Genomic DNA, 13,155 nt, shown 5'->3' on the forward strand with positions numbered 1-13,155 from the left:
AGTCCCGAGACTCCCGACCTGAAAATTCAAATTGAATTCTAATCAAATTCAAATCGAGTTTTCCCTCCGAAAAGCAATTAACATCTTCAAACGGGTCAACGGACCTCGGCCATTGACTTGTAAACGAACGCGGCAGGTTTTTAGTGGCAAATATCCAAATTAGAACTGTTTCCGTGGTCGAGGTGTGATAAATCTCACATTTCAATTTACATTGGAACTGGAGGATTATAATTCGAATGTGTGAATTTTGATAACAACAAAAAATCTAAATTCGAATTTGAATTTACTATTCAACCCTTAATAAATCAGAGTGTTGCTCTGTGTTGCCCCAACATATAACCCCCTAAGTACAGCAGAATGAATGTAGGTGCCTGTATTTGTCTTATGTGAATCTTTTTTATATACAGTAGATGTATCCAGACACACCATATATACAGTATACCGATACACTATGTGGCCAAAAGGCACCATCCTTATTGCAGGAATCGGATATTGAAGCCACACTCTACTTTGCAGACACAGGCTCCACTACAACATCATACAATGACATCCTTGAAAATTCTGTGTTTTATACCTTTCCTCTTTCAGCAGAATAATAACCCCATGCAAAAAGTGAGGTCCACACTGAATAGGTTTTTGCTGAGATGGAGGAGTGACAACTTGACTGGTCTGCACTAGGTCCTGACTTCAACCCAACTGAACACCCATGGGATGAAGTGGAACAAAAATGTGAGCCAGACCCAACATCACTTTCCAACCTCTTCCATATGAATGGAAGCAAATGCCACCAACAATGTTCCATGATCTAAGGCAGTGAATCCAAACCATGGCTCATGAATAGCAAGTTGCTCCTCACCAACCTTTATTTTTGAATTCCAGGCTTGGCGTTTGAAGTTTTAGTTGCATAAAAACCAAACAGAGCCTACTGTAGGCTGCCAGTCCAAACAAGGGCTACCAAATACCCAATCACAGCCCTTTTTTTACACCTCCAGGAACTTTCTTCATGCTTAATGCATATTGCTCCTCAACTTTTTTTTTACATTTGAAGGTGACTCATGGGTAAAAAATATGGTTGGTAATTAAAAGCCTTCCCAGAAGAGTAGAGGCTGTTTGAGCAGCAAAGAGAAGAGCAACTTCATATTGGACACTATCAGGATTTTGGCCATATAGGGTAAATACTATATATACCTATAATACACAAAAGCCATGAATATCCTGTAAATTATATCCTTATAAACGGTGAGTTCTGATGTCATTTCTGTCACATGACTCACTGAAACTTGTGTATTATAATAAATAAAGTACCCCCAGTTGTAAAATATGAGGATATTAGAAGTTACCTCGGAGTTCCATGACATGAATAAAAACACTCGGCCTTCGGCCTCGTACTTTTATATGGTCATGAAACTCCTCGGTAACTATAATATCCTTATATTTTACAAGAGGGGGTACTTTATTCACTATATAATAGACCAGTGCCATGAATATTGTGTAAATTATATCCTTATAAATGGTGCTTAATGTCGTCATTGGTTATAATCAGAGCTTAGTGATGTCATTTCTGTCACATGACTCACTGAAACTTGTGTATTATAATAAATAAAGTTCCCCTTGTTGCAAATTGTGAGGATATTAGAAGTTACCTCGGAGTTTCCTGATCTGTATAAAGTACTTTTATATACAGAGAAACTCCTCTGTAATTTATACTTCAAAGGAGAACCAGAAACAGAAGTAGGCAAATCCTTCTCAAGTATAGGAAGAACTTTGTTCTGCTTCATATAGAGTCGTTCATTATAGAGATCAGACCTGGGCCCATTTCACTGCCAGGAATTGTCCCACAGTGGCCTCGGCATAGACACAATTCAATTCAGCAAATTTAAAAAATCTGCACATTTTGGGGCCCATTCACTAAGCTCGGGTGAATGAATAGAGGGAAAAAAGCTCCAATTTCGAGTAGTTTTTTGTGCTCCTCGACTATCGAATTGGTGTAAATTCGCCTGAGTAGAATGATTCGAATAGATCGAGCGCAAAAACGCTGCAACTATTTGCCCATTCGATAGTCGAAGTACTGTCTCTTTTAAAAATACTCCGACTGCCTAAGTCGCCACCTAAAACCTACCGAATTGCTTTAAAAGCCTATAGGAAAGTCCCATAGGCTTGTTTTCCAAGTTTTTGATCGAATAAAAAGGCATTCGATCGAATGAAAATCCTTCGATCGAATATTCGATTGTGCGCCTATTCGCCTGGTGAATATTCGCCCATTCGACTATTCGCCAGCGCGTAAATTCGCCCGAATTGCCTATTCGATTCTATTCCCCAGTCGAATTTCGAGGGATTTAACCCCTCGAAATTCGACCCTTGATACATCTGCCCCTTAATTTGTTTGGTGTCTGCCAATCCCATTAAATCTGAAGCCAAATGGCAGAATATACTTTTTACTGAAGCCTGTGTGTGAGTGTGTATGTATGTGTGTTAGTGTATGTGTGAGTGTGTATGTAGGTGTGTGTATGTATGTGTGTGTGTGTTAGTGTATGAGTGTGTGTTAGTGTATGTGTGAGTGTGTATGAGTGTGTATGTATGTGTGTTAGTGTATGAGTGTGTGTTAGTGTATGTGTATTAGTGTATGTGTGAGTGTTAGTGTATGTGTGAGTGTGTATGAGTGTGTATGTATGAGTGTGTATGTATGTGTATTAGTGTATGTGTGAGTGTTAGTGTATGTGTATTAGTGTATGTGTGAGTGTTAGTGTATGTGTGAGTGTGTATGAGTGTGTATGTATGAGTGTGTGTATGAGTGTGTATGTATGTGTGTTAGTGTATGAGTGTGTGTTAGTGTATGTGTGAGTGTTAGTGTATGTGTGAGTGTTAGTGTATGTGTGAGTGTGTATGAGTGTGTATGAGTGTGTGTTAGTGTATGTGTGAGTGTTAGTGTATGTGTGAGTGTGTATGAGTGTGTATGAGTGTGTGTTAGTGTATGAGTGTGTGTTAGTGTATGTGTGAGTGTTAGTGTATGTGTGAGTGTGTATGTATGTGTGTTAGTGTATGAGTGTGTGTTAGTGTATGAGTGTGTGTTAGTGTATGTGTGAGTGTGTATACTGTAAGTGTGTGTGTGTTAGTGTATGTGTGAGTGTGTATGTATGTGTGTGAGTGTGTGAGTGTGTGTTAGTGTATGTGTGAGTGTGTGTTAGTGTATGTGTGAGTGTGTGTTAGTGTATGTGTGAGTGTGTGCGTTTGTCCATCTCTGGACGGATAATGCCCTTGAAAGAGACAACTGTGCTGAACCAGCAAAATCCCTTCCGCTGAAATGATATTAATAGAGTTTCCTAATCTAATCACCCAAAAGATCTCCAGCATCCCGGAGCTTTGCTTCTGCAAATAATAGAGACGCAACCCATAAAAAAAAAACCAGTGTCATCAGTAACATTGAACATGCCAGGAAGACAATTCTCGTTGTTAATTTAGGATTAATCTTGCTGAATAATTCAACCTCCTTAAGGTGAATGCGGGAAACGAGTTGCTACCTCAAGATTATTCCCGTCCGTCGCTAATGCAAACGCTTCAGGCTTTATGAAGCAATCGAAGGGTGTCAGAGATAATTCTGGGGAATAAATGAAATGTGGGGCCGCGTCAAAAGCTTTTTGCAAATCTATAACTCATCTCGTAACCAAAAACATCCTCCGCTGTTGCGTTTCATTAAAGGGAAAATCAAGTGAGGTTCATTGTCTCTAGAAACGTATTTGTTCACATGAATGGGCCGATTCACCAAGGGTCGAATATCGAGGGTTAATTAACCCTCGATATTCGACTGGGAATTAAAATCCTTCGACTTCGAATATCAAAGTCGAAGGATTTTAGCGCAAATAGTTTGATCGAACGATCGAAGGAATAATCCTTCGATCAAACAATTAGATCCTTCGTATCAAACGATTCGAAGGATTTTAATCCAACGATCGAAGGATTATTCTTCGACCAAAAAAACTTAAGGTGGCCATACACGTAACAATTACGATCTTTCTTGGAAAAGATGTTTCCAAGAAAGATTGTTCGTTTCAATACACACGTGTAGAGCTGAATGGTCAGATATACAGGTAGATATACGGGAAGAAACAATAGAATTCTACCTGTATCTGACCATTCAGCACTAACAATGGCCGATATTTGGGTCCCTTCAAAGGCACCTGATCAAAATTTTCCATCCAGCCCGATCAACGAGCCGATCGATATCCAAGTCTTCTGCCGATATCGGTCGGCTCTTTGTCCACCATACTCGCACCGAATATCGGACGAAAATTTGTTTCGTACGATATTGTCTGTGCGTCTATGGCCACCTTTAGGAAAGCCTATGGGGACCTTCCCTATGGGCTAACGTTGAGTTCGGTAGCTTTTAGGTGGCGAATTAGGGGGTCGAAGTTTTTCTTTAAAGAGACAGTACTTCGACTATCGAATAGTCGAACGATTTTTAGTTCGAATCCTTCGATTCGAAGTCGAAGATCGAAGTAGCCCATTCGATGGTCGAAGTAGCCCAAAAAACACTTCAAAATTCGTAGTTTTTTTACTTCGAATCCTTCACTCGAGCTTGGTGAATTGGCCCCGAAATGTCCAAACAAAAGGGGTAAAGAACATTTCTACTATATTTGCATATATTTATATATAATCTGTCTTAAAGCACAACTCTCCCTGGGGTGTAACAAAATTGACAATAAATACAGTGACCTCATGGAGGTCCCATTCTGGAACCCCCTTCTTGGAGCTACGTGTGAGCAGTTTTTTGACTGGCATACACATGGCTCACCAAAAGATCTTAGTCAATGATCCTCCCCATGTTACTCCACCACAGCACCAAGCCACCCGTCCACCACCACCACGCCCGGGGCAGTGGGACCGACCAGTTATTCTACCAGTGCTCCGGTCAGACCCTAAGTATGGGTCACACAACCTCATCCATTCCAGACTAATGGAGATAATGAAGACCTATAGAAGTTAGGAGTGCACAGATGATAGGTTTACTCTTCCATATGCCACACACAGTTATTAGTGGTGGAAATATGAACCGTTAAATCGATTTTATACAAAAAATAGAGGAGCTACAAGCAGTTTGATGAACAGAGATATTGGCAGCAGATTGAAGATATAAACATTCCCCCCCAATAATACTTTTCTGGAATTTCAGACATGTTTTTGAAGGCAATGTTTTTCTTTCCGCCCTGCTCCCAGAACAACAAGAGCTTGGAACTTGACTCCGGCAAATTCCAATCTGCCGAGCAATTAAAAAAAAGAGGCCAATCCATTTAGGAGAGAAGATTTATGATTGGAACATTTTTGTTTATCAGCATCAGGATATTCTTGGGAATATTTTTGAAGTCTTCTCATGCCATCGTCTGGGAGACACTTGATCAGTCGTTTGGGATAAATGAAGTATTGAGTTTCACATGGACATTCAGCAGATCCTTTCTAAAGTTAAAGAATTATAGCAGAAACCGTATAAAAAACCCATAAACACTATATGGACAAAAGTATGTGGACACCTATTCCACTGAAAGTGTATACATGAAGGGTGCTTGACAATTCTGTGCTTCCTACTTTGTGGCAACAATTTGAAGAAGGCCCTTTCCAGTTTCAGCAGGATAATAACCCAAAGCACAAAGTAAGGTCCATACAGATCAATACAGCGGAGACGGGAGTGCAAAACTTTAACTGTCCTTCCCAGAGTCCTGAGATGAACCCAACTGAACACCTATGCAATGCATTGGAACTCCAACTGTGAGCTAGGCCTGATCCCCAACAACTATGTCCAACCAGTTATGTATCAGTGGAAGCAAATCCCACCAATAATGTTCCTACATCTAGTGGAAGCATTCCCAGAAATGTAAGGTTTGCAGAGATGGGAGAGGAAGAACTTGAGTGGCCTGCACAGAACCCTGACCTCAACCCAACTGAGCGCCTATGGGATGAATTAGAACATCAACGCAAGCTAGGCCTCAGCTCCCAACATCAGTTGTATAAATACAAGCAAATACCAAGAACAATATTCCAACATCTAGTGGAAAGTCTTTCCAGAAAAGTAAAGGGTAAAGGCTGGTTTAGTAGCAAAGAAAGGACAAATCCAGGTACATAAAGAATCGGTTTGCAGACATGGGAGAGGAAGAACTCACTTTCTAGTGGAAAGTCTTCCCAGAAAAGTAGAGGGTACAGGCTATTTTAGCATTGAAGAGAAGACCAACTTCCTACTTGGTTGTTGGAATGAGATGCTGAACAGGTAGGTGGCCACATTCTTTTAAAACACATATCCAGGGATACTTTGGGCAGGAGACCATGGTCACTTTCTGCATTTTATAATGAGCAAATCGGAAGGAAAGTTTTTTTTTTTTTTTTTTTCAGAGTGTGATCATTCACTAAAGGCAAATCCAAAACCTCTGATAATTCTAGAAACACATACGTAGTAGGCACACAAAGCATCATTTCATAAGAATTTATTGACAAAGTTGCGATTTTTCTTTTTTTCTCCGACTCTACAGACAATGAAATTTAGGCGGAGGCATTATTTGAAATGCAGCGTAAACAGACCATGAACAGCACGGAGGCAGTGGTTCCCTTTTAGACATGGAGGTGCTAGTTATGACATGATGGGCCAGATTCAGTTCAGCGAGAAAATCACGTGAAAACTCATGGACGACATTCAATTCAGAAAAACGTATCTCGCAGTTTGTCACATGAAACTCTATTGAAGTCTATGAGAAAAAAACTGGAACTAAATTTGGAAAAGAGCTTTTTCTCCTCAAACTGAATCTCGTTAAAGACTTTTTACGTGATAAACCATGAGAACTTTTTCTCACTGAAATGAATCTGGCTCAATATATGAGCCAAGAAAACTTACTGTTACAAGTAGAACGAGGGGGCTTCATACATGACACGGAAGCGTACAAAAAACTTAAAGCTATATATATATGTAGAAAGAAATTAAAATTTAAAGTGCAAAATAAAAACAACTTCCAAGGACTTGAGAGGTACGTTTGGAGTGGACATTATTTTATAAACATCATTTCCCATAATAATAATTTCACAGGTGCCTTGACCATTCCAGTGCCACATGGAGTGCATCGATTTAGCAACACAAAGGGTTAAACACTTTGCCCCGCCTACAAAGGCCGATACTCTGCAGCCGCTTTCACAGCAAAAGTTGGTTCAGAGATTCACAGTGCTAAACGGACACCAGACGTTCTCCTAGAGACTTGCAAAGGCCGCCCTGCAATCTGTATAGCAGCAGCTTCTTCTGAAGAGCGTCCGCTTGTCTCCACTATCGCATCTTGTTCTTCTTAGAATTTCCCTATGGGAACAAATAACGAAAACGGTTAGACTATGGAAATATATAGAATTTATGGCAGTGGTCTGTGTTAGTCAACAACTGCTGCTCATCTTCTGGGCAACGGCTCCATGCAACATTAGTTAAAATAAAAATCTACTTTCATAAATGTAGGGGGCACATCAACAAGGTTCCACTACTACTTGTGACTAGCTTCATGCCTTTCTTGGACAAGCAGTGGAGAGCTCCTAGCAAATGATACGCTTGTCCAAGTCCCATGGGGAATACATGTGACCATTCTCTTAGTGCAGTGGTTGCAGGACTTTTTCAGTTCAAGCCACTCTTGAAGGTCCAACCTTTGGTCAGGGTCTTAGATCATTACAAGGTTGTAGATATAAGAGTTCATCCATAGATCCAACATCTTGGAGAGCAAATACAATTTCACACCAAGACTCTCTTAAAATGTCCTTAAGTGTATTTAGGAGAAGAACTAGTCAGTCTCCATCTCTACATCTCTCCCTGACTGGCCTTCAGGCTGAGTTCCTCGTGCTACTGCTTGAGGCCCCCTAAGGATGCAAACCCCACCATTTAGGAACATGGATGGACATGGTCTGGTTCACTCTCTTAGATCCTCGCTCAGGCTTGAGGTGCTGTCAAGAGCAGGTAGGACCCAACAAAAGTCTGAGAGTGGAAGCATATGAATGAAGCCAATGCAGGTCTAGATGGTTGGTGCTATAGAAACAACATTTGGTTACGGCTTGGAGGCCAAGTATCATAGTGATGTTTGTACCCTAGTAGCCCAGCCACTAGCACAAGAATATGATTGGAGGACTCCAATAGCACCAAAGGTAGGTACTTCCTCTATACTGTTGTAATTGTTGACCCAATTCTGCTAAAACAGATTCTACTGCTATGGATCTGCACAAAGCTTGTTCTGTCTGTAAATAATTTAAAAGAACTGGAGCCATATATGTATTTCATAGGTCTGATGCCACTGCATAGCCTAATGCAACATCCTTCAACAATATTTGTGAGGTCTGTTCCCGAGTATAAAAAGGGTCTTAACCATACCCCCACTCTACATGGGGTCAGACAGACCCACAAAAAGAAAATATTATGTAAGCATCACATAAGCTTTGAAACAATCATAGTTTAGTAAAAGAGCACAAATACACCATCGTTTTACAGGAGATATTACTGCTGCACCACAGTCAGCCAAATGCCCCAAACATGTCCTCAATGTTACTCTTCCACACAATAATGTTTCCATAATGGCCTTCAGCAAGTCATTGTAACTATGAGGGTAGATCCCAGATACCCACCTTGTTAGCCATCTTTAAAGTGTCTATCTCTTCCCGTTGCTTTGACAACGTTTCATTCATAACGCAGAGGTGGTCACTCATCATGCTCAGCTGATCTTCGTAACTTCTCTTAGTTGTAATTAATTCATCCTAAAGAACAGGGGGACACATTTCATTGAACGTTTCATTTTTTATTTAGTTTAAAGCTCTAGGCTTGTTCCATTTCCTCAAGATCAACTGGATGTTACAGGTAAAGATTGTGAGATTTGTGGGCCAGGTGCAAAGAAATAGCAGCTGTGAATTCAAAGCCCATTACACCTATTCAACATTACCACTAGGGTTTGGTTAGATGAAAGTCCGGTCTGGACACTAGAGGAACGGTGATAAAGAATTGGCAACAGTTGAGTGTCTAGATATCAATCCTGGCCATAGTTCTACAAAGTTGGAGGAACTGGTATAGGAAGGGCCAAAGCTTTCGGCACCATGAGAAACGCAACTTGTGGCGTAACTCTAAGAGGACAGGGGTTCCAGTAACTACAGGAGGACAGACTCCATAGTGGACAGGGGTTCCAGTAACTACAGGAGGACAGACTCCATAGTGGACATGGGTTTCAGTAACTACAGGAGGACAGACTCCATAGTGGACATGGGTTTCAGTAACTACAGGAGGACAGACTCCATAGTGGACATGGGTTTCAGTAACTAAAGGAGGACAGACTCCATAGTGGACATGGGTTTCAGTAACTAAAGGAGGACAGACTCCATAGTGGACATGGGTTTCAGTAACTACAGGAGGACAGACTCCATAGTGGACATGGGTTTCAGTAACTACAGGAGGACAGACTCCATAGTGGACATGGGTTTCAGTAATTACAGGAGGACTGACTCCATAGTGGACATGGGTTTCAGTAACTACAGGAAGACAGACTCCATAGTGGACATGGGTTTCAGTAACTACAGGAGGACAGACTCCATAGTGGACATGGGTTTCAGTAACTACAGGAGGACAGACTCCATAGTGGACATGGGTTTCAGCAACTACAGGAGGACAGACTCCATAGTGGACATGGGTTCCAGTAACTACAGCAGGACAGACTTCATAGTGGACAGGGGTTCCAGTAACTACAGGAGGACAGACTCTATAGTGGACATGGGTTTCAGTTACTAAAGAGGGACAGACTTCATAGTTGACAGGGCTTCCGGTAACTACAGGAGGACAGACTCCATAGTGGACAGGGGTTCCAGTAACTACAGGAGGACAGACTCCATAGTGGACATGGGTTCCAGTAACTACAGCAGGACAGACTTCATAGTGGACAGGGGTTCCAGTAACTACAGGAGGACAGACTCTATAGTGGACATGGGTTTCAGTAACTAAAGAGGGACAGACTTCATAGTGGACAGGGCTTCCGGTAACTACAGGAGGACAGACTCCATAGTGGACAGGGGTTCCAGTAACTACAGGAGGACAGACTCCATAGTGGACAGGGGTTTCAGTAACTACAGGAGGACAGACTTCATAGTGGACAGGGCTTCCGGTAACTACAGGAGGACAGACTCCATAGTGGACAGGGCTTACCGTAACTAAAGGAGGACAGACTCCATAGTGGACATGGGTTTCAATAACTACAGGAGGACAGACTCCATAGTGGACTTGGGTTCCAGTAACTACAGGAGGACAGACTCCATAGTGGACATGGGTTAATACAGGAGGACAGACTCCATAGTGGACAGGGGTTCCAGTAACTACAGGAGGACAGACTCCATAGTGGACTTGGGTTCCAGTAACTACAGGAGGACAGACTCCATAGTGGACATGGGTTAATACAGGAGGAAAGACTCCATAGTGGACAGGGCTTCCGGTAACTACAGGAGGACAGACTCCATAGTGGACAGGGGTTCCAGTAACTACAGGAGGAAAGACTCCATAGTGGACAGGGGTTTCAGTAACTACAGGAGGACAGACTCCATAGTGGACAGGGGTTCCAGTAACTACAGGAGGACAGACTCCATAGTGGACATGGGTTTCAGTAACTACAGCAGGACAGACTCCATAGTTGACAGGGCTTACCGTAACTACAGCAGGACAGACTCCATAGTGGACAGGGCTTACCGTAACTACAGGAGGACAGACTCCATAGTGGACATGGGTTTCAGTAACTACAGGAGGACAGACTCCATAGTGGACTTGGGTTCCAGTAACTACAGGAGGACAGACTCCATAGTGGACATGGGTTAATACAGGAGGACAGACTCCATAGTGGACAGTGGTTCCAGTAACTACAGGAGGACAGACTCCATAGTGGACTTGGGTTCCAGTAACTACAGGAGGACAGACTCCATAGTGGACTTGGGTTCCAGTAACTACAGGAGGACAGACTCCATAGTGGACATGGGTTAATACAGGAGGACAGACTCCATAGTGGACAGGGGTTCCAGTAACTACAGGAGGACAGACTCCATAGTGGACAGGGGTTTCAGTAACTACAGCAGGACAGACTCCATAGTGGACAGGGGTTTCAGTAACTACAGCAGGACAGACTCCATAGTGGACAGGGGTTTCAGTAACTACAGGAGGACAGACTCCATAGTGGACATGGGTTTCAGTAACTACAGGAGAAAAGACTCCATAGCATAGCGACTCCACTCCACTCCAGCGGACTTAACCAATGGATGAGGGATTAGGTTGACCCTTGTTGGAGGCGTGTGGGTGGTGGTGTTTAGGAATAGAATTTGCTGGGGATAAATTACATCTTTGTGCTTGGCAGCAGATTTACATTAAATATATGGCTGAAACACTAGGAGGACACTATTATTTACGTTCAGTATAATGAAGAATATATCCAGTCGGCTGATGAAAGTTTTCCTTTAAGGATAACAGGAGGGGTGGGGGGAGAGGCAGCAGTCTCTGCTCTTATTAAAATGCTCATGTATCTTACTGACAGTGCACACGAATAGGAAACTACATTATTCATGTCCAAAGCAGAAAAAGGAAAGCAAAGCTGACGGCAATCAGTATTCTTCAACATAAAGGTCATCAAGGAATCCAAAGCCCAGGGAAGGAGATAAGGGGAGAGAATGTGATGAAAAGCATTAATACACGGAGGATAAATGAAATGCTATTTAGAAAACATTTCCAAAGTCACAGAGTCTGAAGTAACCACTGAGCAGGAGACATCGGTTTCTTTAAAGAATGGAATAAAAATGAGCGTAGGATTAAACATTCTCCTCTTACCCCCCCCCCCGCGGTGTTACTGCAGCAGAGCAACAAACAGGCGGCAGAAGGTGGGAGCATTGCTGAACTATTCACTGCTCTTATAGGACATGAAGAAGAAAAACCATCCCCAAAATTGCCTGGAAGTGTTGGATCTCAGGGTTTTGTCTCGGGCCCTGCTCGGTGATTTGCATCTGTCCGGTCCAGCTGTCCGACCATTTGGCAGCAGTGGGGGGCGCGAGACAGAAGTGCGAATCTGAGAGAAACTCGTCTTTTCACGGCCGCGTCCCCGGAGCGGGAATTACAGATATGAAGGGATCGTTTAGATGCAAGTCGTTATTAAGGGAGGGAGATGAAAGCCGAGTGAAGTCACATTGATGTTAATAAGAACGAGATACACATAAATAAATGCAGCTCAGTCCCAAATGCTCCTTGTAAAAGCGGGTCGCTACTTAATCTTTTTAAATCAACGTAGCTGTAATGCCCCGAACTTTGAAGCGCTCACTGTGTAAATCCTATGACCTGGGTGTATGAAACCCACTCGTGGATTAAACGACTCCTGAATAAGCAAAACTTGAAGGGAAATGCTCTCACCAAATATGTCCAGTGGCCCCGGTGCATCGCCACAAACCCGTAGCAGGAGGTGTCTGTGCAATTGTAGAGAAAAATCGGCACGCACTCCGGACGCCACTCGTAAGATTAAAAGCAACTTTATTTCAGCAGATTCGAGTCAGGACTCGATGATTTTAATCTGCTGAAATAAAGTTGCTTTTAATCTTACGAGTGGCGTCCGGAGTGCTTGCCGATTTTTCTCCTTAATAAGAACGAGCACAAGTTACAGCAACAATGTGATGAATGTCCAACTCTCTTGTGCTTTCTACAGACTCTATATATATATATATATATATATATATATATATATATATATATATATATATATATATATATATATATATATATATATATATATATATATATATATATATATATATATATATATATATATATATATATATATATATATATCCAGACCTCCAGCACCTCCACACCACTACTAAGGGAATTGCCTTGGTTTTCGACCCAATCAAGAGCATCTCCTGCCTCACCATGAAAAAGGACTAAACAGGCTCCTCACAATCCTCGAAGTCTACCATAATCACATGCTCGCTTAAAGGACCAGTAACAATTTAAAAAAAAAAAAAATTCATTAGTATACAACGAAAAAAAAAAAATAACCACAAAGACATATTAAACTTTTAAATCGCTAAGTCTTTATTAAGAAATAACTTTCCTCTTTGCTTTCCTCTTCAGAAAAGGCGATCCATCATGCGGCGCTCGATTTT

The 13,155-nt window shown here is 41.9% G+C and overlaps 1 protein-coding gene across 1 annotated transcript in view; it reads right to left on the reverse strand.

Moving 5' to 3' along the window:
- Nucleotides 1-6,491: 6,491 nt before the first annotated feature.
- The window catches only part of ppp1r21.L (protein phosphatase 1 regulatory subunit 21 L homeolog), a 50,042-nt gene continuing 43,378 nt past the window's right edge, over nucleotides 6,492-13,155 (reverse strand). Inside the window, 2 exon segments of the mRNA NM_001091531.1 lie at nucleotides 6,492-7,321; nucleotides 8,620-8,748. Coding sequence (NP_001085000.1) covers nucleotides 7,292-7,321; nucleotides 8,620-8,748 — 159 coding nt within the window. The 3' untranslated portion in view covers nucleotides 6,492-7,291.

This window comes from Xenopus laevis, chromosome 5L (assembly GCF_017654675.1).
Source record: "Xenopus laevis strain J_2021 chromosome 5L, Xenopus_laevis_v10.1, whole genome shotgun sequence".
In the NCBI taxonomy this organism is placed as follows: Eukaryota; Metazoa; Chordata; class Amphibia; order Anura; family Pipidae; genus Xenopus; species Xenopus laevis.